The sequence below is a fragment of the Cyclopterus lumpus genome, chromosome 20 (genome assembly GCF_009769545.1).
Source record: "Cyclopterus lumpus isolate fCycLum1 chromosome 20, fCycLum1.pri, whole genome shotgun sequence".
Taxonomy (NCBI): Eukaryota; Metazoa; Chordata; class Actinopteri; order Perciformes; family Cyclopteridae; genus Cyclopterus; species Cyclopterus lumpus.
Window position 1 is genome coordinate 1,065,986 of NC_046985.1, and position 27,187 is coordinate 1,093,172.

Consider the following 27,187-nt stretch of genomic DNA (forward strand, 5'->3'; position numbering starts at 1 on the left):
TGGTTCTGTCCTCTGAGACCTTGTGGTTCTGTCTTCTGAGACCTTGTGGTTCTGTCCTCTAAGACCTTGTGGTTCTGTCCTCTGAGACCTTGTGGTTCTGTCCTCTGAGACCTTGTGGTTCTGTCCTCTAAGACCTTGTGGTTCTGTCCTCTGAGACCTTGTGGTTCTGTCCTCTAAGACCTTGTGGTTCTGTCCTCTAAGACCTTGTGGTTCTGTCTTCTGAGACCTTGTAGTTCTGTCCTCTGAGACCTTGTGGTTCTGTCCTCTGAGACCTTATGTCCTCTGAGACCTTGTGGTTCTGTCCTCTGAGACCTTATGTCCTCTGAGACCTTGTGGTTCTGTCCTCTGAGACCTTGTGGTTCTGTCCTCTGAGACCTTGTGGTTCTGTCCTCTAAGACCTTGTGGTTCTGTCCTCTGATACCTTGTGGTTCTGTCCTCTGAGACCTTGTGGTTCTGTCCTCTGATACCTTGTGGTTCTGTCCTCTAAGACCTTGTAGTTCTGTCCTCTAAGACCTTGTGGTTCTGTCCTCTGAGACCTTGTGGTTCTGTCCTCTGAGACCTTGTGGTTCTGTCCTCTGAGACCTTGTGGTTCTGTCCTCTGAGACCTTGTGGTTCTGTCCTCTAAGACCTTGTGGTTCTGTCCTCTGATACCTTGTGGTTCTGTCCTCTGAGACCTTGTGGTTCTGTCCTCTGATACCTTGTGGTTCTGTCCTCTAAGACCTTGTAGTTCTGTCCTCTAAGACCTTGTGGTTCTGTCCTCTGAGACCTTGTGGTTCTGTCCTCTGAGACCTTGTGGTTCTGTCCTCTAAGACCTTGTGGTTCTGTCCTCTGAGACCTTGTAGTTCTGTCCTCTGAGACCTTGTGGTTCTGTCCTCTGAGACCTTGTGGTTCTGTCCTCTGAGACCTTGTGGTTCTGTCCTCTGAGACCTTGTGGTTCTGTCCTCTAAGACCTTGTGGTTCTGTCCTCTGAGACCTTGTGGTTCTGTCCTCTGAGACCTTGTGGTTCTGTCCTCTAAGACCTTGTGGTTCTGTCCTCTGAGACCTTGTGGTTCTGTCCTCTGAGACCTTGTGGTTCTGTCCTCTAAGACCACATGGCTCTCTGTCCTCTCCAGAATACTTGAACAACGTCCTGGCGAGCGGCGAGGTCTCCAACCTGTTTGCTCGTGACGAGCTGGACGACATCACTCAGGACCTGGTCCCCGTCATGAAGCGGCACCACCCTCGTCGACCTGCGACCTCTGAGAACCTCTACGACTACTTCCTGTCCAGAGTGCGAAGCAACCTGCACATCGTCCTCTGCTTCTCGCCCGTCGGGGGGAAGTTCCGGACTCGAGCCCTGAAGGTGAGTCGGAGGCTGTGAGTTCATCCGTCTTCTGAGAGGTCGATGAAGGTTAACCCAGTGACCTTTGACCTCACCAGTTCCCGGGCCTGATCTCGGGCTGCACCGTGGACTGGTTCCAGCCCTGGCCTCGGGACGCCCTGGTGGCCGTGTCGCATCACTTCCTGTCTCAGCACCAGGACCTCCGCTGCTCGGAGCAGGTGAAGCAGAGCGTGGTGGTTACCATGGGAACCTTCCAGGTACGTGTGCGTCCATCATCAGCATCATCATCGGTCCTGCCGACTGATCACATGACCTCTGACCTCCAGGACCTGGTGGCGGAGAAGTGCGGCGAGTACTTCGAGCGATTCCGTCGTCAGACGTCCGTGACGCCCCGATCGTACTTGTCCTTCATCGACAGCTACAAGGTCATCTACGCTGACCGGATGGCGCACGTCGGCATGCTGGCCGAGCGCATGAAGACGGGTGCGCTCTGGTTTTTCAAAATAAAGTTCCTGCTGCTCTGTGGAAACAGAAGCATCAGGACTACAAGTAGAACTAGAACAGTTATGATGACGGAAATGTAATAGTCTAATAATTAGTTTTTTTAGAATTGGAAAACAATGGAATCTAAATATCCGACATGTTTCCAAACTTCACCAATGATGGGAACAACTGAGGCTCTACAAGCTTTAAATATTAAAATATTCACATATTTCCAGTTTCTCTGATTTGTTGTCACATGACTGTCGGTCTCACATGACTCAATCATGACGTCATAGTTTCACTGAGGAGCTCAGAATGTTTTTTACAGAATCTGTTTAAAGTCAAAATTATTTGTGACAACATTTTAAATGAGACGTAGAATAAAATGTTTCTGTGAAATTGAGTTTTAAGCTTCATCTGACTGAAGCGTTGTTCACACACGATGTGTTCAAGGACCCTCGTAAAAGCTCTGGTGGTTTTGGCGATTGTTTAAAGAAAACATGCTTTTCAATCCTGCCGTTTTTGGGTTCAGAGAAAGCAGCGATGATTAATCAATAATCAATTAGTCGTCATCAGAATATGAGTTGGTAACAATTTTAATAAAGAAATAATTGTTTTAGACTTTTCTTTATGTTAATGAACTGAATAATTTGATGGATTTGAACCGAAACAAAACCCGACATTTGAAATCACAATTAATGGACAAATTATTTATTGATCGATTAGTAAATAATAAATACATGAATGAAAATAGCAGGAGGAAGATCAGCTTGTGAATGTGTTGTTGTTGTTTACTGCAGGTCTGTGTAAACTGATGGAGGCGGAGCAGTCAGTGTCTCAGCTCTCCGAGGAGCTAGTGCTAAAGGAGCAGGAGCTCGCCGTCGCCTCCCGGAGGGCAGACGAGGTCCTGCAGGAGGTCACAGCGAAGGCTCAAGCAGCTGAAAAGGTTCAATGCCGTCTGTACGCGTTGTTTATTAGTTATTTATGTATGTTCATTAAAGCTGTTTGTAAAAATAAAAACATGATGGTATAAGTTTAGAAAATAATATAAATATGAACATTTATGATCAATAACAATAAGTAAATAAATAAAGTAAAGAATTTATAAACTAATAAAGTACAACACAGACCAATATAAAGTGTATAAGAAGTGATAATATACTGGATGAAGTAATATCAATGATGTTGGAAAGTATTGTTATACTATCAACAGAATAAAGTTGTTTTATTTGACCAATCAGAGCTGTTAGCTTCTGGCTTTTAAACTCTTGACGATCAATAAAGACTTTTACATCAGGAGGTGGAGCTAAAAGAGAGAGAGCACTGCAGTGTGGGTCTGTAACGGATGGGGTAAACAACAACAACAACAACCCCTCCAGGTGAAGCAGCAGGTGCAGCAGGTGAAGGACAAAGCTCAGCTGATTGTCGACCAGATAGAAGTCGATAAAAGTTCAGCGGAGTTCAAACTGGAAGCTGCAAAGCCAGCGATGGAGGCTGCTGAGGCTGCTCTACAGGTACACACACACACACACACACACACACACTCTCTCTCTCTACAGGTACACACACACACACACACACACACTCTCTCTCTCTACAGGTACACACACACACACACACACACACTCTCTCTCTCTACAGGTACACACACACACACTCTCTCTCTCTACAGGTACACACACACACACACACACTCTCTCTCTACAGGTACACACACACACACACACTCTCTCTCTCTACAGGTACACACACACACACACTCTCTCTCTCTACAGGTACACACACACACACACACTCTCTCTCTACAGGTACACACACACACACACACACACTCTCTCTCTCTACAGGTACACACACACACACACACACACACTCTCTCTCTCTACAGGTACACACACACACACACACACTCTCTCTCTCTCTCTACAGGTACACACACACACACACACACACTCTCTCTCTCTCTACAGGTACACACACACACACACACACACACACACTCTCTCTCTCTACAGGTACACACACACACACACTCTCTCTCTCTCTCTCTACAGGTACACACACACACACACACACACACACACACACTCTCTCTCTCTACAGGTACACACACACACACACACACACTCTCTCTCTCTACAGGTACACACACACACACTCTCTCTCTACAGGTACACACACACACACTCTCTCTCTCTACAGGTACACACACACACACACACACTATCTCTCTCTCTCTACAGGTACACACACACACACACACACACACTCTCTCTCTACAGGTACACACACACACACACACTCTCTCTCTCTCTCTACAGGTACACACACACACACTCTCTCTCTGTCTCTACAGGTACACACACACACACACACACACACTCTCTCTCTCTACAGGTACACACACACACACTCTCTGTCTCTACAGGTACACACACACACTCTCTCTCTGTCTCTACAGGTACACACACACACACTCTCTCTCTCTCTACAGGTACACACACACACTCTCTCTCTCTACAGGTACACACACACACACACTCTCTCTCTCTCTCTCTCTCTCTCTCTACAGGTACACACACACACACTCTCTCTGTCTCTACAGGTACACACACACACACACACACTCTCTCTCTACAGGTACACACACACACACACACTCTCTCTACAGGTACACACACACACACTATACAGGTACACACACACACGCTATACAGGTACACACACACACACACTCTCTCTACAGGTACACACACACACGCTATACAGGTACACACACACACACACTCTCTCTACAGGTACACACACACACGCTATACAGGTACACACACACATTCTACAGGTACACACACACACACACACTCTCTCTCTACAGGTACACACACTCTCTCTCTATCTCTACAGCTACACACACACACACTCTCTCTACAGGTACACACACACGCTATACAGGTACACACACACGCTATACAGGTACACACACACATTCTACAGGTACACACACTCACACAGCAGTAGAGGTGGCCGTTTCTCACCATAATAATAACTCATAATTGTCTCTCTAAACCATAATAATAACTCATAAGTGTCTCTCTAAACCTTGAAGACCATATAAACAAGTCATAAGTGTCTCTCTAAACCATGAAGATCATAAAAACAAGTCTCTTTAAACCATGAAGACCATAATAATAACACAAGTGTCTCTCTAAACCATGAAGACCATAATAATAACACAAGTGTCTCTCTAAACCATGAAGACCATAATAATAACACAAGTGTCTCTCTAAACCATGAAGACCATATAAACAAGTCACAAGTATCTCTCTAAACCATGAAGACCATAATAATAACACAAGTGTCTCTCTAAACCATGAAGACCATATAAACAAGTCACAAGTGTCTCTCTAAACCATGAAGACCATAATAATAACACAAGTGTCTCTCTAAACCATGAAGACCATAATAATAACACAAGTGTCTCTCTAAACCATGAAGACCATAATAATAACACAAGTGTCTCTCTAAATCATGAAGACCATAATAATAACACAAGTGTCTCTCTAAATCATGAAGACCATCAAGCCGGCCGACATCTCCACGGTGAGGAAGCTGCAGAAGCCTCCTCACCTCATCATGAGGATCATGGACGTCGTGCTGCTGCTGTTCCAGAGGAAGGTCTCGAGTCTCGTCCGGTTTCTTTTTTTTTGGGGCGCCGCGTTACCGTCGAGCTCACTTTTCTTTCTCCTTCCCGCTCAGATCGACACGGTGACTTCTGACCCCGAGCGACCTTGTCCCCGACCTTCGTGGCCCGAGGCCATGAAGCTGATGCAGAACTCCGGCTTCCTCAGCATGCTGCTGCACTTCAACAAGGTCTGTCTGTCTGTATTGTCTACATGCATTCCCTGGAACGGCCACCGGGGGGCAGCAGGTCCCAAAAGACGGGCTTTCTTTTGATTCACACCTTTGATTTAACATAAGATCACAATGTTTTCTTCTCATTCAGGTCTATTAAAATACTTTTATATATATAATTTATATTTTGAGAAATATATATATATCGAGAGAGAGAGAGAGAATTCATATTGAAATATAAAGATATAATTTATATGTTTTTTAAATAATATATATAATGAATTCTTTCATCAGAGGAACTATTATCCCGACTTGATCCTGACCTTAAATAATATTTTAATAATAGTGTTGTGAAGAAGTGACGACTAGACGAAATGTGCCAAGGTCCAAAACAGACACACACACACACACACACACACACATACACTTCATCTGTCAGTGTGTGTCGGAGGGAAACTCCCTTCTCATCTTATCACATTACAACCATCACCTGCTGTGTGTGTGTGTGTGTGTGTGTGTGTGTGTGTGTGTGTGTGTGTGTGTGTGTGTGTGTGTGTGTGTGTGTGTGTGTGTCTGTCTGTGTGTGTGTGTGTGTGTGTGTGTGTGTCTTGCTAAGCTGTGGATTAGAGCTGGTATTGGTTCGAGGCTCTTTGGATCCATCTTTAGCTTCATGTGATTTTAATAACGGTTCAGGCTTCCACTGGGCCTCCCGTGTTTATCGAGTCAACGCTATGAATTGTGGGTAATTCCCTCAGGCAGTGGGTTGAGAAAGTGCTCATGAATAAGCAGAAAATAAAGCCTCCGTTGTTTTTTATTACTGGTCATTAAATGTCTTCTCACTTCTAATGTAGGTAACAATAAATACACATCATGACCTCATGTACTAATGAATCACCATGTGACCTCATGTACTAATGAATCACCATGTGACCTCATGTACTAATGAATCACCATGTGACCTCATGTACTAATGAATCACCATGTGACCTCATGTACTAATGAATCACCATGTGACCTCATGTACTAATGAATCATCATGTGACCTCATGTACTAATGAATCATCATGTGACCTCATGTACTAATGAATCACCATGTGACCTCATGTACTAATGAATCACCATGTGACCTCATGTACTAATGAAGCATCATGTGACCTCATGTACTAATGAATCACCATGTGACCTCATGTACTAATGAATCACCATGTGACCTCATGTACTAATGAATCATCATGTGACCTCATGTACTAATGAATCATCATGTGACCTCATGTACTAATGAATCACCATGTGACCTCATGTACTAATGAATCACCATGTGACCTCATGTACTAATGAATCACCATGTGACCTCATGTACTAATGAAGCACCATGTGACCTCATGTACTAATGAATCACCATGTGACCTCATGTACTAATGAATCATCATGTGACCTCATGTACTAATGAATCATCATGTGACCTAATGAATCATCATGTGACCTCATGTACTAATGAATCATCATGTGACCTCATGTACTAATGAAGCACCATGTGACCTCATGTACTAATGAATCACCATGTGACCTCATGTACTAATGAATCACCATGTGACCTCATGTACTAATGAATCACCATGTGACCTCATGTACTAATGAATCACCATGTGACCTCATGTACTAATGAATCACCATGTGACCTCATGTACTAATGAATCACCATGTGACCTCATGTACTAATGAATCACCATGTGACCTCATGTACTAATGAATCATCATGTGACCTCATGTACTAATGAATCATCATGTGACCTAATGAATCATCATGTGACCTCATGTACTAATGAATCATCATGTGACCTCATGTACTAATGAAGCACCATGTGACCTCATGTACTAATGAATCACCATGTGACCTCATGTACTAATGAATCATCATGTGACCTAATGAATCATCATGTGACCTCATGTGCTAATGAAGCACCATGTGACCTCATGTACTAATGAATCATCATGTGACCTCATGTACTAATGAAGCACCATGTGACCTCATGTACTAATGAATCACCATGTGACCTCATGTACTAATGAATCATCATGTGACCTCATGTACTAATGAATCACCATGTGACCTCATGTACTAATGAAGCACCATGTGACCTCATGTACTAATGAATCATCATGTGACCTAATGAATCACCATGTGACCTCATGTACTAATGAAGCATCATGTGACCTCATGTACTAATGAAGCATCATGTGACCTCATGTACTAATGAAGCATCATGTGACCTAATGAATCACCATGTGACCTCATGTACTAATGAAGCACCATGTGACCTCATGTACTAATGAATCATCATGTGACCTAATGAATCACCATGTGACCTCATGTACTAATGAAGCATCATGTGACCTCATGTACTAATGAATCATCATGTGACCTCATGTACTAATGAAGCACCATGTGACCTCATGTACTAATGAATCACCATGTGACCTCATGTACTAATGAATCACCATGTGACCTAATGAATCACCATGTGACCTCATGTACTAATGAAGCACCATGTGACCTCATGTACTAATGAAGCACCATGTGACCTCATGTACTAATGAAGCACCATGTGACCTCATGTACTAATGAATCATCATGTGACCTAATGAATCACCATGTGACCTCATGTACTAATGAAGCATCATGTGACCTCATGTACTAATGAATCATCATGTGACCTAATGAATCACCATGTGACCTCATGTACTAATGAAGCATCATGTGACCTCATGTACTAATGAATCACCATGTGACCTCATGTACTAATGAAGCACCATGTGACCTCATGTACTAATGAATCATCATGTGACCTAATGAATCACCATGTGACCTCATGTACTAATGAAGCATCATGTGACCTCATGTACTAATGAATCATCATGTGACCTCATGTACTAATGAATCACCATGTGACCTCATGTACTAATGAATCATCATGTGACCTAATGAATCACCATGTGACCTCATGTACTAATGAAGCATCATGTGACCTCATGTACTAAACAATCACCATGTGACCTCATGTACTAATGAAGCATCATGTGACCTCATGTACTAATGAAGCACCATGTGACCTCATGTACTAATGAAGCATCATGTGACCTCATGTACTAATGAAGCACCATGTGACCTCATGTACTAATGAATCACCATGTGACCTCATGTACTAATGAAGCATCATGTGACCTAATGAAGCACCATGTGACCTTCGACCCCAGAGTACCTGAGCTGTACTGTACCTGTCTCCCGTGTCGGTGCTCAGGACTCCATCACTGAGGAGGTGGTGGAGCTGCTCGCTCCGTACCTGGACATGGACGACTACCACCTGGACTCGGCCAAGAGGATCTGTGGCAACGTGGCGGGTCTCTGCTCCTGGACCCGGGCCATGGCCGACTTCTTCTCCATCAACAAGGAGGTGCTGCCTCTGAAGGTAGGGAGGCCTCCTGTGGTCCTCACATACAACACTGTGTGTGTGTGTGTGTGTGTGTATGTTTGTATTTATATGTGTGTGTGTGTGTGTGTTTGTATTTATATGTGTGTGTGTGTGTGTGTGTGTGTGTTTGTATTTATATGTGTGTGTGTGTGTGTGTGTATGTTTGTATTTATATGTGTGTGTGTGTGTATATGTTTGTATTTATATGTGTGTGTGTGTGTGTGTGTTTGTATTTATATGTGTGTGTGTGTGTATATGTTTGTATTTATATGTGTGTGTGTGTGTGTGTGTTTGTATTTATATGTGTGTGTGTGTGTGTGTGTGTGTGTGTGTGTTTGTATTTATATGTGTGTGTGTGTGTGTGTGTGTGTGTTTGTATTTATATGTGTGTGTGTGTGTGTGTGTATGTTTGTATTTATATGTGTGTGTGTGTGTATATGTTTGTATTTATATGTGTGTGTGTGTGTGTGTGTTTGTATTTATATGTGTGTGTGTGTGTGTGTTTGTATTTATATGTGTGTGTGTGTGTGTTTGTATTTATATGTGTGTGTGTGTGTGTGTGTGTGTGTGTTTGTATTTATATGTGTGTGTGTGTGTGTGTGTGTGTTTGTATTTATATGTGTGTGTGTGTGTATATGTTTGTATTTATATGTGTGTGTGTGTGTGTGTGTTTGTATTTATATGTGTGTGTGTGTGTGTGTGTGTGTGTGTGTGTTTGTATTTATATGTGTGTGTGTGTGTGTTTGTATTTATATGTGTGTGTGTGTGTGTGTGTGTGTGTGTTTGTATGTATATGTGTGTGTGTGTGTGTGTGTGTTTGTATTTATATGTGTGTGTGTGTGTGTTTGTATGTATATGTGTGTGTGTGTGTGTGTGTGTGTGTGTGTGTTTGTATTTATATGTGTGTGTGTGTGTGTTTGTATTTATATGTGTGTGTGTGTGTGTGTGTGTGTGTTTGTATTTATATGTGTGTGTGTGTGTGTGTGTGTGTGTTTGTATTTATATGTGTGTGTGTGTGTGTGTGTTTGTATTTATATGTGTGTGTGTGTGTGTGTTTGTATTTATATGTGTGTGTGTGTGTGTGTGTGTTTGTATTTATATGTGTGTGTGTGTGTGTGTTTGTATTTATATGTGTGTGTGTGTGTGTGTTTGTATTTATATGTGTGTGTGTGTGTGTGTGTGTTTGTATTTATATGTGTGTGTGTGTGTGTGTTTGTATTTATATGTGTGTGTGTGTGTGTGTTTGTATGTATATGTGTGTGTGTGTGTGTGTGTGTGTGTGTGTGTGTGTTTGTATTTATATGTGTGTGTGTGTGTGTGTTTGTATTTATATGTGTGTGTGTGTGTGTGTTTGTATTTATATGTGTGTGTGTGTGTGTGTGTTTGTATTTATATATGTGTGTGTGTGTGTGTGTGTGTGTTTGTATTTATATGTGTGTGTGTGTAGGCTAACCTCACCCTGCAGGAAGCTCGTCTGCTTGTCGCTCAGACTGAACTCTCTAAGGCTCAAGAACAGCTGGATGCTAAACAGCAGGAGCTGGACGCCGTGCAGGTAACACACACACACACACACACACGTACACACACACGTACACACACACACACACACACACGTACACACACACGTACACACACACACACACGTACACACACACACACATACACACACACGTACACACACACACACACGTACACACACACACACATACACACACACATACACACAGACACACACATACACACACACACACACGCACACACAGACACACAATAATAATGAATCGTCACCTTCAGGCTCTTTACGACTCGGCTATGAAGGAGAAGCAGAACCTGGAGGACGACGCCCACAGCTGCCGCCACAAGATGACCACGGCTAGTGCTCTGATCCACGGGCTGGGGGGGGAGAAGGTCAGCGCCCCCCCTCACCCACCACTGACCCCCCCCTCCCTCACCCTTTAACCCACCACTGACCCCTCCCCCTTTCACCCACCACTGACCCCTCCTCCCTCCCTCACCCTTTCACCCCCCCACCCACTACTGACCCCTCACCCTCTCACCCACTGACCCCTCCCCCCTCCTCCCTCCCTCACCCTTTCACCCCTCCCTCCCCCTCTCACCCACCACTGACCCCTCACCCTCTCACCCTCTAACCTACCACTGACCCCCCCCTCCCTCACCCTTTAACCCACCACTGACACCTCCCCCTTTCACCCACCACCGACCCCCCTCCCTCCCCCAGGTGCGCTGGACCGACAGCAGCGCTGCGTTCCAGACTCAGACGCGCCACCTGGTGGGCGACGTGCTCCTGTGCTCCGGCTTCCTGTCCTACGCCGGCCCCTTCAACCAGGAGTACCGCCTCCTGCTGCTGCAGCTGTGGAGGAAGGAGATGGAGGAGCAGCTCATCCCCTTCAGCCCCGTGAGACCCTCACGAGTTATTGATCTTTCATCGGTTCCCCTCCAACAGATCAATAAATTAAAAAAGCTCTTTCCACTAAACTAATGAAGAGAAACTGATCATTGTAATTATGTGTTAAATAAATCTGTGTTTACTATAAACCTACAAACTAGGATGTTTACTGAGCTTAAAAGTCATAAAGTCAGACTAATGGAGCGAACATGAAACGTCAGGTGACATGAGGCCACGCCCACTCTGCAGGACTTGGACATGATTGGTCTGCTGGTGGACAACGCCACGGTGGGCGAGTGGAGCCTTCAGGGTTTACCCAGCGACGACCTGTCGGTCCAGAACGGCGTCGTGGTGACCAAGGCGTCCCGCTACCCGCTGCTGATCGACCCCCAGGGCCAGGGCAAGGCCTGGATCCAGAACAGGGAGGGAGACCAGCTGCAGGTAGGTTCTACACGCCCCCCCCCCCTGCTGGTGAGGAGTGAGAACAGAACAAAGAGCGTTGTCTTCTTCCTCCAGGTGACGTCTCTGAATCACAAATATTTCCGGTCCCACCTGGAGGACAGTCTGTCTCTGGGGCGCCCCCTGCTGCTGGAGGATGTAGGGGAGGAACTGGACCCCGTCCTGGACAACATACTGGACAAGAACTACATCAAGTCTGGATCCACTTATAAAGTCTGTGAATTCTACTTGATTGATTTTTATTAAAGCAGCAAAACATTTGAAAAAACTCTGGAAACTCTCGTCTCTCCTATCAAACATATATGTATATGCAAAGAAGTGTGTGGTTTCCTCCTGCAGGTGAAGGTGGGAGATAAGGAGGTGGATGTGATGAAGGGCTTCACCCTCTACGTCACCACCAAGCTGGCCAACCCGGCGTACAGCCCCGAGGTCAGCGCCAGGACGGCCGTGGTGGACTTCACCGTCACCCAGCGCGGCCTGGAGGACCAGCTGCTGGGCCGGGTCATCCTGCTGGAGAAGCAGGTCACATACCACACCCTCTGACCTTTGACCCTCATAGCAGAACAGGGACAACTCCTGCTTCGGCCCGGCAGGAGGCAGGACCAGGGTCCAGATAAAACCACGATCCATGTAAACCTGTGAGGCGAGAAAGCACAAAGACTCCGGAAAAGGAGCAAAGTTCAGGAGGCGGGAGGCAGGAGGCGGGAGGCAGGAGGCAGGAGCAGGAGGCAGGAGCAGGTTCCAGATATAACCACGATCTACAGGCGAGAAAGCACAAGGACTCAACAGTCAGCTGCCTGACCGCGGAGCCAGTTAGTTAGGTGTTTGCTAGTCTGGTGGTCTAGGGGGGCACTCTGAGACCTCCGTATCCGCCCCCTGAAGCTTTCATGAAAACTGGGTCAGAAGTTTTTCTACTGACAAACGAGCCAAATAAAAAAAACGTGACCTCCTTGATGGAGGTAATATAAGTTATTAACAGCCGCGCTTGCATTTATTATTGTTTTTGTATTTTCCTATGCAATGAGACCATGAACGTGGCCGTAAATCTGAATCGTCCTCCTTGGGGGTCCCACCAGGAGCTGGAGGGGGAGCGAGTGAAGCTCTTGGAGGAGGTGACGTCCAACAAGAGGAAGATGCAGGAGCTGGAGGACAGTCTGCTGTTCAGGCTGACCAGCACCCAGGGGTCCTTAGTGGAGGACCAGTCTCTGATTGAGGTCCTGAGGGTCACCAAGATCACGGCTCAGGAGGTACTGCTCCAAACAGGAAATAAACACAGTTTCTCTGATAGTACGCCAACTAAAGTTCAACCAAACAATCTTTTCTTCCAGGTGAGTGAGAAGCTGTCTGTTGCGGCGGAGACGGAGGCGAAGATCAACCAGGCCAGGGAGGAGTACCGGCCGGTGGCCACCAGGGGGAGCATCCTCTACTTCCTGATTGTGGAGATGTCGCTGGTCAACGTAATGTACCAGACGTCTTTGCGGCAGTTCCTGGGGCTCTTCGACTCGTCCATGCAGAACTCCGCCAAGACGCAGCTCACCTCCAAACGAATCGGCAACATCATCCACTTCCTCACCTACCAGGTAAAGTTCTCTGGCTGAGGTCCAAACCAACGACGTGACCCTTAAATCTTCCAATCTGCAGTTATATATCGTCTATCCGTTCGGTGATTCTGACCTTCCAATCGTAGTCCTGGAGCGGTCTGCACCCGTTGAGAGATTTAGACTTTGATCCAGTATCCTGCAGGTGCAACTGAGTCCCTGTGTGCTCCTCCCTCAGGTTTACTGTTACACAGCCAGGAGTCTGTATGAGGAGCACAAACTGCTGTTCACTCTGCTGTTGGCTCTGAAGATCGACCTGCAGGCCAGAAACATCTCGCACCCCGAGGTGCTCACCTTCGTCAAAGGTCACGCACCCATCCTCCTCCTCCTCCTCGCTCTATCCTTTTTCTTTATGATCAAAGCATTTTAAATGTAGGCTGTCTGTGTGTGTAGGCGGAGCTTCTCTGGATCTGAACTCTGTAGAATCCAAACCCCGGCGCTGGATCCTTGATCAGACCTGGCTCAACCTGGTGCAGCTCTCCAGCCTGCCACCATTCAGCCAGATCCTGACCCAGGTAGAACCCAAACCCCATTTACATTGGAGCAGGTGAAGAGGGAACTCTTACACCTACAGGAGTTATGTTTCCTTGTGTCCAGGTTTGCCAGACCGAGCGCTCCTGGAGGAAGTGGTTCGACCACCCGACGCCAGAGGAGTCCACGCTGCCTGATGGATACGAGGAAAAGCTCGACACCTTCCGGAAGCTTCTGCTCATCCGGAGCTGGTGTCCCGACCGAACCACAGCTCAGGTCTAACTGCTAAACTCCCTTCAGTTTAACACCAGCGCTCTCCTTCCCGTAACTCTCTCGTTCCCTACAGTTGTATTTAAAATACATTGTCTGTATTTGTGTGCGTCAACCAGGCACGTCACTACATCTCGGACTCTCTGGGTAAACCGTATGCTGAAGGTCTGGTTCTGGACCTGGAGGCCATGTTGGCAGAGAGTGACAACAGGACGCCGATGGTCTGCCTGCTGTCGATGGGCTCGGATCCAACTGAAAACATAGAGCGACTTGCCAAGAACAAGGTGAAGGGATGAATGAATGATGTGGGGAACAAATCAGTGGAGAAAACATGCATGATGGGAGGACGACTGGTTGGGGCATTCAGGAAAGTACAAGAGATCCACAGATGAACAGCAGACCTGCTCTCGGCCTGCAGGGGGCGCCGTGCCGTCCCATTTCCATGGGGCAGGGCCAGGAGGTTCACGCTCGCAGGCTGTTAGCCAACAGCATGGCGGACGGCGGCTGGCTCCTCCTCCAGAACTGCCACCTGGGACTGGACTTCCTGGACGAGCTGCTGGAGACGGTCTGCGCCTCGACGCCAGACGGCGTGCACAAAGGGTTCCGGGTGTGGTTGACGACCGACGTGCACCCCAGGTAACGAGAGACCACGTAGCTAGTGGAGCTACCGTCACAGTGTGACATTGAGAATATCACTGTGTGTGTGTGTGTGTACAGATTCCCCATCACCTTCCTTCAGTCCTCCATCAAGTTCACCAATGAACCTCCTCTCGGTAAGAATCTCCCCAGGTCTTCAGCCTGATGGTCGTCCTCCGCTTATGATCTTCTGGATCTTCTTTTTATTTATTTTGTCACATTAGCTAATCGATTGATTGACAGTCCTCGGTCTTCTTCAGGGATGAAAGCCGGTCTGAAGAGGACTTTCAGCGGTATCACTCAGGACCAGTTGGAGATCAGTCACCTGCCTCAGTGGAAGCCTCTGCTGTTCGCGGTGGCCTTCCTGCACACCACCGTGCAGGTCTGGCTACAGCCTGCTGGGGCAGTTTAATGTCACCACTGAATTATCATTTGACAAAAAAGCGTATTCGGGTATTCCCGTAAAGATCATCCTCCTTCTTTTCCGTCAGGAGCGTCGTAAGTTCGGTCCTCTCGGCTGGAACATCCCCTACGAGTTCAACCAGGCCGACTTCACCTCCAGCATGCAGTTTGTTCAGAACCACCTGGACGACCTGGACTCCAAGAGAGGAGTCAACTGGAGCTGCCTGCGCTACATGCTGGGTCAGTCCTCAAGGGGAGTCTTCAGGGTCCTGAACCAGATACAACACAACCTGTCCAGGTGAGGTCCGGTAACCCTGTGTCCCGTGTCCATGTCCAGGTGAGGTCCAGTACGGCGGCCGGGTGACGGACGACCTGGACAAGCGTCTCCTCAACACCTTCACAGGTGTCTGGTTCAGCAAGAGCACCTTCACCGACACCTTCTGCTTCTACAAAGGCTACAGCATCCCGAGGGCCAAGAGCCTCCAGGACGTCCTGCAGCACATCGAGGCCCTGCCAACGGTGGACTCACCTGAGGTCAACACACACACACACACACACACACACATACACACACACACACACACACACTCACACACACACACACACACACACACCATACACACTACACACCACACACACACACACACGCACACACACACACACACACACACCACACACACACACACATACGCACACACACACACACACCACACACACACACACATACGCACACACACACACACTACACACCACACACACACACACACCACACACACTACACACCACACACACACACACCACACACACACACACACACCACACACACACACACACACACACACACACACACACACACACCACACACACACACACACACACACACACCACACACACACACACATACGCACACACACACACACTACACACCACACACACACACACACCACACACACACACACACACACACACACCACACACACACACACACACACATACGCACACACACACACACACTACACATATACACACACACACACACACACACACCACACACACACACACACACACACACACACACACACACACATATACACACACACACACACACACACACCACACACACTACACACACACACATGTACACACACACATACACACACACACCACACACCACACACACACACGCACACACACCACACACACATACACGCACACACACACACACCACACACGCACACCACACACACACACACACACACGCACACACACACATACACACACACACACACACACACACACACACCACACACACACACACACGCACACACACACACACCACACACACCACACACACACACACACACACACACACCACACACACCACACACACACACACATGTACACACACCACACACATACACACACACACACACCACACACACACACACACACACACGCACACACACACACCACACACACACATGCACACACACACACCACACACACACACACATGCACACACACACACCACACACACACACACATGCACACACACACCACACACACCACACACACATGCACACACACCCCACACACACCACACACACACACACGCACACACACACACCACACACACACACACACACCACACACACCACACACACACACACACACATGTACACACACCACACACATACACACACACACACACCACACACACACACACACACACACCGATGTCCCTGTTCCTGGTTGCAGGTTTTCGGGCTCCACCCCAACGCTGACATCACCTACCAGACCAACCTCGCCAACGAGACGCTCGGCACCATCGTCAACATCCAACCGAAGGACGGCGGGGGCGGAGCCGGGGATACCAGGGAGGCCATCGTCCAGAGACTAGCCAATGAGATGCTGGAGAAGCTGCCACCTGACTACGTCCCTCACGAGGTGTGTGTTCAGTCACTCAGGACGTGTCCTCCATAGTGGGGACGCAGCGTGGGGTCATGGGAGTTGTAGTCTTCATCACAGTTGTTATTATAATTGTAGTCACACAGATGAATATAGAACATGTATACAAAGTGGTGTTGTGTTCAGTTCTTCCACAAACATTCTTACTGAGTGTGTTTTGAAGGTCAAAGGTCAACTGCAGAGGATGGGTCCACTTCAGCCAATGAACATCTTCCTGCGACAGGAAGTGGACCGCATGCAGCGAGTCATCATCAGCGTACGGAGCACGCTCAGCGACCTGAAACTGGCCATCGACGGTCTGTCACGCACACACACAGCATGTTGCTGTTAGCACGCTAGCTAAGTAGCCAGCCCCCCTGAGCTTGTCACCATGCTTTCTTGCTACATCTCCCCTTGTGTCTCACAGTTTAGCCTGTTAGCATAAGGCTAAGCTAAACCATTAGCAACGTTTTCTCAGATAATGTCACTGGTTAGAATCACAGTTCATCATTTTAATTGTTAGTGACGTGTCCCTGAAGGCACCATCATCATGTCGGAGGACCTGCGCGACGCCCTGGACTGTATGTTCGATGCCCGGATCCCCCGCCTGTGGCTGCGGCTCAGCTGGCCGTCGGCGACGCTGGGCTTCTGGTTCGGCGAGCTGCTGGAGAGGAACCGGCAGCTCCGCGGCTGGATCGGCGCCGGCCGACCGGACCAGTTCTGGCTCACCGGCTTCTTCAACCCGCAGGGTTTTCTGACCGCCATGCGCCAAGAGACGACGCGCGCCAACCTGTCCCGGGGCTGGGCCTTGGATACCGTCACCCTGAGCAACGATGTCACCAAGATGATGCGGGAGGACGTGTCGGCTCCGCCCCCAGAGGATGTGGGCGGAGTCTACATCTACGGCCTCTTCCTGGACGGGGCGGGGTGGGACCGGCGCGGCGTCAAACTCTCCGAGGCCCCGCCCAAGGTTAGTGTGACCTTCAAGTGCTGTTGGATTACAACGGAAACATTTTACAGTGAATATTAAGATATAAGATCATTCAAATTAAATGGGCATAAATCCTTAAATGATTAACATATTAAATAAAAGATGAAATTGGAAAATAACACATTTAAATAGCACATAAAACGTAATAGTGAATAAAATATTAAACAAAATAAATTGAAGTTAATATTGTAAAAATAACTAAAATAAATTGAAGTTTTAAAGAAAATGTAAACATTTTAAAAATACTAAAACTATGAAAATATTAAAAGTTATATATATGTATATAAATATACATATATATATATATTTATAGCAAAATGGAAAATAATTGGTAAAATAATATAAAATAATTTTTAAAAAAAGGTTTAAATCAATGACTAATCAATATGACCTTTAACAAAGTAAATGATGTAATTCTGCTGAATAATAAACAGCTAATAAAGTAACGAGGCGGTCCGATCTCCCAGGTCCTCTTCACGCCGCTCCCCGTGGTCCACGTCTACGCCGTCAGCTCAGCCAACATGGCCGACAGCGGCGCGGCGCCCGGCCTGTACTCGTGTCCGGTCTACAGGAAGCCGCGTCGGACCGACCTGAACTTCGTCTTCTCTCTGCAGCTCCGGAGCCTCCAGCCGGCGGAGCACTGGACCCTGAGGGGCGCCGCGCTGCTCTGTGACTGCACCTGAAGGCGCTATATTAATATATAATGTCTTACTTTATTTACCTCCACCTTCCAAACGCGTTCTTTATATTAATATATAATGTCTTACTTTATTTCAGACGCGTTCTTTATATTAATATATAATGTCTTACTTTATTTACCTCCACCTTCCAGACGCGTTCTTTATATTAATATATAATGTCTTACTTTATTTACCTCCACCTTCCAGACGCGTTCTTTATATTAATATATAATGTCTTACTTTATTTCAGACGCGTTCTTTATATTAATATATAATGTCTTACTTTATTTACCTCCACCTTCCAGACACGTTCTTTATATTAATATATAATGTCTTACTTTATTTACCTCCACCTTCCAGACGCGTTCTTTATATTAATATATAATGTCTTACTTTATTTCAGACGCGTTCTTTATATTAATATATAATGTCTTACTTTATTTACCTCCACCTTCCAGACACGTTCTTTATATTAATATATAATGTCTTACTTTATTTACCTCCACCTTTCAGACATAGAGATGTTCTTTTTTATGTAACTTCTTCTTTATTATTTTGTTTATATTTATAAGAAACTTTTTGTTGTAGCAGGAATGATGCTAAGCTAATTAAAATCTTTATTATTCCTAAATGTGTGTGATATTAGAAGGAATTGAGCACATTTTGTCACAAACCTGCTTCCACAAATCAGTCTGCAACAAAAAGATAAAGAGATAAAAGAAACGTGTGTTTGTTTGTTTGTTTGTTTGTTTGTTGAAACACAAACAGCATTTCATAAAAGGGAACAAACAGAACATTGAACACATAAAAACATCCAGATTCTCTTGTTTGTGATGATAAAAACATAAAAGTAATAACATAATAGATAAAAGTTTATGTCACGTCAATTTTTATATTTGTGTCGTTTGTCTTAAGAAGGTCAAACATTTCAATGAAGTTCATTTTATTTGATCTTTTGAGCCCCTAAAGCACATTTAAATGTTTCTATAGATTATGAGGTTTGTTTCAAAGAATCTCATCATTCATATTTGTGTTAATTATTTATTAGCAGGTCAATATGAGTCTTAAAAAGAGAAGAAATGCAGTTATATTATTGTTTTCTTTATTTAAATCACTCTTTATTGTAAAACCTGCTTTAACGTGACGAGTCGAACAATAAATCAATATCCAGGTAATTGACTCCGCCTCCAAAATAAAACTACTCAACTTTGTTCTTCCAACAAAAACATTTGTCTTCTTTGTGCACTTTTATAGTGTAACACTTCATACAACGGCCTTTTAATATGAATCATATCCATTCATGTTTATTAATCAATCACCAATTAAAAACCTTTAACCCTCCGTGACGAGGATTTAGATCAATTCAGTTTATTTTTTATTTCATAAAGCCCAATATCACAAATAATTACATTATGTGAAAGATTTAGTTTAGTTGTAATTCACAATTCCTGTAAGCGGATGCACCAGCTGGACGGGTCTTATTCCTTCAAGTGGTCCTCCAGGGACCAGGTCCTGGACCAGGTCCTGGACCAGGTCCTGGACTTTGAACATCTGGACCTTTTGAGACTTCGACAGAAACGTGATCAAACTTTCATAAAACGTTTATTTTTTGCTTGCGAGTCGAATAAACTCTTGAAACGTTCAACTGGTCTCCTGAAACCTTCCCTGGAGGTTGAGTGTTCGTCTTCAAGGTCGAGACGACCTCTTTGGTCAGCTGACGGAAACGAAGATGTTCTGCAACTTCTCAAAAGGTTCCTGAGATGCTTCATTCAGCTCGGCCCTCTTTTCTTACTTTAATCATTTCACTTAAACTCTCAATCGTTAGTTCTCCAAAGCTCCCCAGAACCAAACAAACCTCCATCATGCAAACACACGGCCTGATGATGGGAAACCTCTTTTCACTTGTTGTTCTTTTATTTCCCAAAGAACACAAAACAAACAAAAACACTATATTTTCTGATTCTCTTTCCCTCTCAGTGGTCTCAGTGGTCCAGAGGTCCAGAGAGAAGGGCCCGGATCTTCCTCAGCGCCTCGAGGTTTACGATAGCTGCTTCATGTCGTACATCGGCACCTCGGACTCGGCCGCCTTGCCCTCGGCGCCGGCCGCCTTAGCGGCGTCCGGGCCGCTCTTGCGGCCCTTTGGAGGCGGGACGGGTGCGGTTCCCTCGGCGGCGCCCTCGGCTCCTTCCTGGCCCTCCGCCACAGTCCTCTCCTTCTTCAGGTTGAGCTTGGCCGGGACGCTCTTGCCGATGGTTTCCTTCAGCCGTTCGCCCGACTGCTTCAGCCTCTCGCCGGACTGGCGGATCTTCTCGCGCCTCTCGGCCGTCACGATGCGCTCGCCGAACTTGTTGACCTTGGTGCCCAGGTTCTCGCGGGTCTTGCTCATGTTCTCCTTGGAGAAGGTGGCTTTGAAGCTCTCGATGCGCGTCAGCCCCGTCTTCTTCGCGCGGCCGGCCGCAGAGGAGTCGGCCTCTTCCACCACCATGTACTCCTCATCCGAGTCTGGAGGGAGCTCGAACTTGTCCGGTTCCACGTCAGCTCTGGCGCCGGTGCTGCCGCTGGGTTCTGCTGGCTCGATGCCCGGCGTGACGGCCTTCACCTCCTGGTCACCCTGAGGGAGGAGAACACAGAACCGTGTGAACCCGGGAGAACATCGTGCGGGGAACACAGATATTGATGTCAGGTTTAAATCTGGGTAAAGAGAGTCATGTAGACCGTAGCGTGCAGGCCTCGGCCCCGCCGCCATAAATAAAGTGCAGCACCTGTTTCTGGAGCTAAACCTGTCAGCTAAGCCAGATCTCTTTCAGCTGCAGGACACGTCACGCATCGGCCTGCAACCCAAAGATCCGGTTACAAGAGCATTACATGTTCAACTGTCCCAGATCCCTGCAGACGGGACTCACCATCACACTGGCCCACTCATACTGGGGGCTGACCAGTACAACACTTCCACAAGCGCACACTGACACAAAAGAAAAGAACTACTTGGCAACCCGCCATAAGATGCCTGTTTAGAGTTTCTGGTCCTCAGTTAGTGACCCAGTTTCTACATGTTGATAGTTAGCGAAGCGTGAGCTGCTGTACGTTCCCCCTCCTCCAGAACCCTGAAGGGCCCAACATCTGATCTAGAATGAACATCAACGCTAGTTAGCTAACTAGCCTGTAGCATGCTAATGGGATCAGAGTTCAGACTTCAGGTCTGTACCATCCATCCGTCTGTCCATATATCACATACCCATCCATATATCATCTATCCATTCATTCATCCATATATCATATATCCATCCATCCATCATGTTAAAAACACTACTTTTGTTTTCATGAAACGACAAAGTTGTGCTGAAACACGTTCCTGTGCAACGCGACTGATCAGCAGCTCATAGACGAACACTAATAAAAACAACATAGATATGAATGTGCTGAATTGTTATTTATTAAAATAAATAATCTGATACCATCCATCCATCCATCCATCCATCCATCCATCCATTATCACCCGCTTATCGGGGTCGGGTCGCGGTGGCAGCAGGTTCAGCAGGCCGACCCAGGCTTCCCTCTCACCCGCAGCACTTTCCAGCTCATTCTGGGGGATCCCGAGGCGTTCCAAGGCCAGCCGGGAGATATAATCCCTCCAGCGTGTCCTCGGTCTTCCCCGGGGCCTCCTACCAGTTGGACGTGCCCGGAAAACCTCTAATGGGAGGCGTCCAGGAGGCATCCTAACTAGATGCCCGAACCACCTCAGCTGACTCCTTTCGACACGAAGGAGCAGCGACTCGACTCCGAGCTCCCCCCTGATGTCCGAGCTCCTTACCCTATCTCTAAGGCTGAGCCCGGCCACCCTACGGAGGAAGCTCATTTCGGCCGCTTGTATCCGAGATCTCGTTCTTTCGGTCACGACCCAGAGTTCGTGACCATAGGTGAGGGTTGGAACGTAGACCGACCAGTAAATGGAGAGCTTTGCCTTCCGGCTCAGCTCCTCTTCACCAAGACGGACCGGTACAGCGCCTGTTTTACTGCTGCAGCCGCACCGATCCGCCTGTCGACCTCCCGCTCCACCTTACCCTCACTCGTGAACAAGACCCCGAGATACTTGAACTCCTTCGCTTGGGGTAGGCAGTTTGCCCCCACCTGGAGGGAGCAATCCGCCGGTTTCCGGCAGAGCACCATGGCCTCAGATTTGGAGGTGCTAACTCTCATCCCTGCCGCTTCGCACTCGGCAAAAAAAAATCTGATACCAGATCAGCCAATTGTCACCAGGGGTTTGGACTCAAAAACTGACTTGAAAAATCGGTTCATTTCATCATAACTAAAAACACATCTTAGTGACCTTAGTGACCTACACCTTGAATAGGGAAGGTAGCGCCGTAGTAGCACACTAGTAGCACTTAAATGTCTCTTACTGATAGCACTTTGTAGTTTAACGTTATTGAAGAAATTGTACTTTCTTGATTCTTGTTGTTCTGAGTTTGGACTCATGGTTTAATGCACTTATTGTAAGTCGCTTTGGATAAAAGCGTCAGCTAAATGACATGAAATGTAATGTAATGTAAAGTAAAGTAATGTAATGTAATGTAATGTAATGAAATGTAATGTAATGTAATGTAATGTAATGTAATGTAATTTCCTTCAGTCATTTATCGTTAACGCTGTTGATTCCTCACATGCACTTTGACCCGACCAGGAAGAGACAACGTCAACGCAAAGTTTAGAACTTAAATTGGGACTTGAGTGCAAAGGCTGGAGGACCTGGTTCCACCCCTGATCCAGTTATTTGAGTCTGCATTAGTATCGCTGCAGAACCCCGTAGAACACAAGATGTTCTGCTCGGTTAAACTGTGGTCAGAGAGGCAGGGGTCAAAGGTCACAAGCCCGTCTGATCCCATGACATCACAGTTATGTGCTAAAGCCGTCAGAACGAATCAAAGGCGAGCGCAGCTAGCGGCTAGCGGCTAGCGGCATGATGGAGAACCGGCTCTAAATCCGAGGGGAGAGAGCCGGCCGCTATATTAGGAGATGCTGGAGCTTCACACTCAGAATAACCCTCAGCTGGCACCGTCACTCACACACAGCACGTAGCATCTGTGCTAACGGAGCTAACGGAGCGCACGCTCTCATTCGCTTAGTGCGTGGGTAAAAATAAAGCAATGTGGGCTTTTACAGTCTGGAGGTTTGATCGCCGCTGACCTCACCGGACCGTTCTGCAACCGGACCCCGGTCATAAGAGTGCACATCACTAAACCACGGCCCAGAGGGAGGCGCTAGTTAGCATGCTACATGTGTCAGTACTTATTGTGCTGTGTGATAATGTAGAACTAACAGTATATTGTCTCTGATGACGTCATTCAAGCATCAACGAGAGTTAGAAGATTTATTTTATTGGTAAATAATCATCCACGAAGACGCTTTTCAGGTCTGAAGGTTTCACCTTTCAGAGCTAAAATAACCAGCTGGCAGCTGCTCGCTGTGCGTGTGCGTGGGCGCGTGTGCGTGTGCGTGTGTGTGTTTCTGAAAAGTTCTTCATGTTTCTAGAAACTAAAAAGGTCTTTAAGAGGGTTAGGGGTTGTAAACTATAAATACAACCAAGAGAAAGTTTAGTTAAGTTCAGTTTAGTTTTCTTTAATTAACTGGACTCCCTGCAGGTTTAAAAACTAATCTGTCAAACATCAACTGGCACGTTTCAGTCCGATAGAATTGAGGATTATCATAAGAGTTCTGGTGTTATTGAAGTCCTTTAGTCCACATGCCTGGTGCACCACAGACCCGTCCCATGAGCTCCTTAGTGGCCAACAGAACCTAAGGGAACCGAAGACCAGATCCCGTTCAGTCCAATAGAGCAGGGAGGATCGGGCATCGGGTTTCTTTTTTGGAGAATTCATTTGAGTACATTGGGTTCAGGTCGGTTCTCCGAGGAACTCGTTTCAGACCAGGTTCGAATGGTTTAACCAGTAAACCTTCTGTGACTAGAAACCCTGAGAGCACGAGAAGGTTTCACAGTGCATCAACGTCCTAATGTTACATTGCTGATCGGCACCCCGGAGGTCCAGGTCCACCGTGTGAGGTACCTGAAGTCTTACCTGGTAAATGACCACCCTGAACTTGTTCTTGGCCAGGAGGTCTCCCTGGGTGGCCTCCACCTTCTTCACCCTGACGTTCTGGTTCTCCACACGCACCCGGACGTCCTTGACGTGGCGGCTGACCTTGCGCGTCTTCTCCAGCAGCCGGTCCACGGTGGAGCTGGTGTTGGCGTGGTCACTGGTCAGCTTGACCACGTCCGTCTGGATGGTCTTCACCGTGCTCTCCAGCTCCAGCTGCCGCTCCTCCATGCGCTGCTGCGTGGTCTGCACGCTGTCCATGAGGCCGGCCACGCGCTCCAGCAGCGCCATGATGCTGCCCGCGTCGTCGCCCGCCGGCACGCCCGGTTTGTCTGTCATGCTCGCTCGCCGGTCGGCCGCCTGGTTGCTCGGTCTCGGTCGCCCCGGTGAGGAAGAGGAGGAAGAGGATCAAAGCCACGGAGACCAGCAGGATGAGGGTCGAGGCATCGGGGGATCCCAGGAAAGAGAAGGAGGAGGAGTGAGGAGGGAGAGAAACGGAGGACAGGAGGACCGGATCACCCCTCCACCACTGACCCTGGAACCGGTCCCATCAGCTGAGAGACTCCACCCTGCTGGGAGGGGGCGGGCCGGAGGCTAAAAGGAGAGTTTTAACAATATCCTGGTGGACTTAAAGCGACCGCACTAAGAATAGATCTCATCCAGCCATCGTGGGCTGAGAGGTCGTGTTCCTCCTCTGAAGGTCGTGAGAAACTCAACTCCCTGCAAACTTCCTCCAATCCCATAATTTAGAAATGAGAAAGGATGTCGTAGGAATGTCGGCGTTAACGAGACGGAGAGCGACACGGATCCGTGTTCTAAAAATACCGTTCGGGGTAAAATGACTCCCTGCTCCTCTATGGGAGGTGAGTGTATTAAAAGGAATGGACCCCCCTCCTCATCTAGTCCTCATCTAGTCCTCATCTAGTCCTCATCTAGAGATGGAGAGAAGGGGAGAAGGGGAGGAGGAGAGGAGGAGAGGAGGAGAGGAGGAGAGAAGGGGAGGAGGAGAGAAGGGGAGAAGGGGAGAAGGGGAGAAGGGGAGGAGGAGAGAAGGAGAGGAGGAGAGAAGGGGAGGAGGAGAGAAGGGGAGAAGGGGAGAAGGGGAGAAGGGGAGGAGAGAAGGGGAGATGGAGAGATGGAGAGAAGGGGAGAAGGGGAGAAGGGGAGGAGAGAAGGGGAGATGGAGAGATGGAGAGAAGGTGAGAAGGGGAGGAGGAGAGAAGGGGAGGAGGAGAGAAGGAGAGAAGGGGAGAAGGAGAGAAGGAGAGAAGGGGAGAAGGAGAGAAGGGGAGGAGGAGAGAAGGGGAGAAGGAGAGATGGAGAGAAGGGGAGAAGGAGAGAAGGGGAGAAGGAGAGAAGGGGAGAAGGAGAGAAGGGGAGAAGGGGAGATGGAGAGATGGAGAGATGGAGAGAAGGTGAGAAGGGGAGGAGGAGAGAAGGGGAGGAGGAGAGAAGGGGAGAAGGAGAGAAGGAGAGAAGGGGAGAAGGAGAGAAGGAGAGAAGGGGAGAAGGAGAGAAGGGGAGGAGGAGAGAAGGGGAGAAGGAGAGAAGGAGAGATGGAGAGAAGGGGAGAAGGAGAGAAGGAGAGATGGAGAGAAGGGGAGAAGGGGAGAAGGGGAGAAGGAGAGGAGAGAAGGGGAGAAGGGGAGAAGGAGAGAAGGAGAGATGGAGAGAAGGGGAGAAGGAGAGAAGGGGAGAAGGGGAGAAGGAGAGGAGAGAAGGGGAGAAGGGGAGAAGGAGAGAAGGAGAGAAGGGGAGGAGGAGAGAAGGGGAGGAGGAGAGAAGGGGAGATGGGGAGGAGGGGAGAAGGAGAGAAGGAGAGAAGGGGAGGAGGAGAGAAGGGGAGGAGGAGAGAAGGGGAGGAGGAGAGAAGGAGAGATGGAGATAAGGGGAGGAGGGGAGAAGGGGACTCCCCACCAGCTGCTGCCTGGTTTTACCCCCTCAGCTATATTTAGGGAGCGCTTGGTTTCCACTCCTGCGTCCCTCCAGGGGGCGGAGCCTACAGGGGACACGCCCACAGCTTGATCAAAGGTTGTTTGTCTTTAGATTGGAGGAATTAAAAGTCAAAGAACAACATTCTGGGAGCCAAATGATCCCGATGTCAGTGA

General features: G+C 47.6%; 2 protein-coding genes across 2 annotated transcripts in view; one reads left to right on the forward strand and one right to left on the reverse strand.

Moving 5' to 3' along the window:
• The window catches only part of dnah5l (dynein, axonemal, heavy chain 5 like), a 67,429-nt gene extending 48,406 nt beyond the window's left edge, over nucleotides 1-19,023 (forward strand). The window contains exons 67-95 of the mRNA XM_034560692.1: nucleotides 1,113-1,342; nucleotides 1,420-1,578; nucleotides 1,648-1,804; nucleotides 2,605-2,750; nucleotides 3,184-3,318; nucleotides 5,378-5,479; nucleotides 5,561-5,674; nucleotides 8,956-9,123; nucleotides 10,574-10,678; nucleotides 10,921-11,034; nucleotides 11,366-11,542; nucleotides 11,783-11,974; nucleotides 12,050-12,205; nucleotides 12,332-12,514; nucleotides 13,069-13,239; nucleotides 13,321-13,572; nucleotides 13,769-13,895; nucleotides 13,984-14,105; nucleotides 14,188-14,337; nucleotides 14,451-14,615; nucleotides 14,750-14,967; nucleotides 15,049-15,104; nucleotides 15,228-15,349; nucleotides 15,459-15,609; nucleotides 15,707-15,903; nucleotides 17,128-17,316; nucleotides 17,501-17,633; nucleotides 17,856-18,286; nucleotides 18,775-19,023. Of these exons, the coding sequence (XP_034416583.1) occupies nucleotides 1,113-1,342; nucleotides 1,420-1,578; nucleotides 1,648-1,804; nucleotides 2,605-2,750; nucleotides 3,184-3,318; nucleotides 5,378-5,479; nucleotides 5,561-5,674; nucleotides 8,956-9,123; nucleotides 10,574-10,678; nucleotides 10,921-11,034; nucleotides 11,366-11,542; nucleotides 11,783-11,974; nucleotides 12,050-12,205; nucleotides 12,332-12,514; nucleotides 13,069-13,239; nucleotides 13,321-13,572; nucleotides 13,769-13,895; nucleotides 13,984-14,105; nucleotides 14,188-14,337; nucleotides 14,451-14,615; nucleotides 14,750-14,967; nucleotides 15,049-15,104; nucleotides 15,228-15,349; nucleotides 15,459-15,609; nucleotides 15,707-15,903; nucleotides 17,128-17,316; nucleotides 17,501-17,633; nucleotides 17,856-18,286; nucleotides 18,775-18,990 (4,838 nt within the window). The 3' untranslated portion in view covers nucleotides 18,991-19,023. The remainder of the gene's footprint in view (nucleotides 1-1,112; nucleotides 1,343-1,419; nucleotides 1,579-1,647; nucleotides 1,805-2,604; nucleotides 2,751-3,183; nucleotides 3,319-5,377; nucleotides 5,480-5,560; nucleotides 5,675-8,955; nucleotides 9,124-10,573; nucleotides 10,679-10,920; nucleotides 11,035-11,365; nucleotides 11,543-11,782; nucleotides 11,975-12,049; nucleotides 12,206-12,331; nucleotides 12,515-13,068; nucleotides 13,240-13,320; nucleotides 13,573-13,768; nucleotides 13,896-13,983; nucleotides 14,106-14,187; nucleotides 14,338-14,450; nucleotides 14,616-14,749; nucleotides 14,968-15,048; nucleotides 15,105-15,227; nucleotides 15,350-15,458; nucleotides 15,610-15,706; nucleotides 15,904-17,127; nucleotides 17,317-17,500; nucleotides 17,634-17,855; nucleotides 18,287-18,774) is intronic.
• Nucleotides 19,024-21,025: 2,002 nt separating this feature from the next.
• cavin4b (caveolae associated protein 4b) lies at nucleotides 21,026-25,418 on the reverse strand. The gene is made up of 2 exons (XM_034560134.1): nucleotides 25,062-25,418; nucleotides 21,026-21,598 (listed from the first exon to the last, which is right to left on the reverse strand). The coding sequence occupies exons 1-2, from the start codon at nucleotides 25,416-25,418 to the stop codon at nucleotides 21,026-21,028; spliced, it is 930 nt and encodes a 309-aa protein (XP_034416025.1).
• Nucleotides 25,419-27,187: the final 1,769 nt, after the last annotated feature.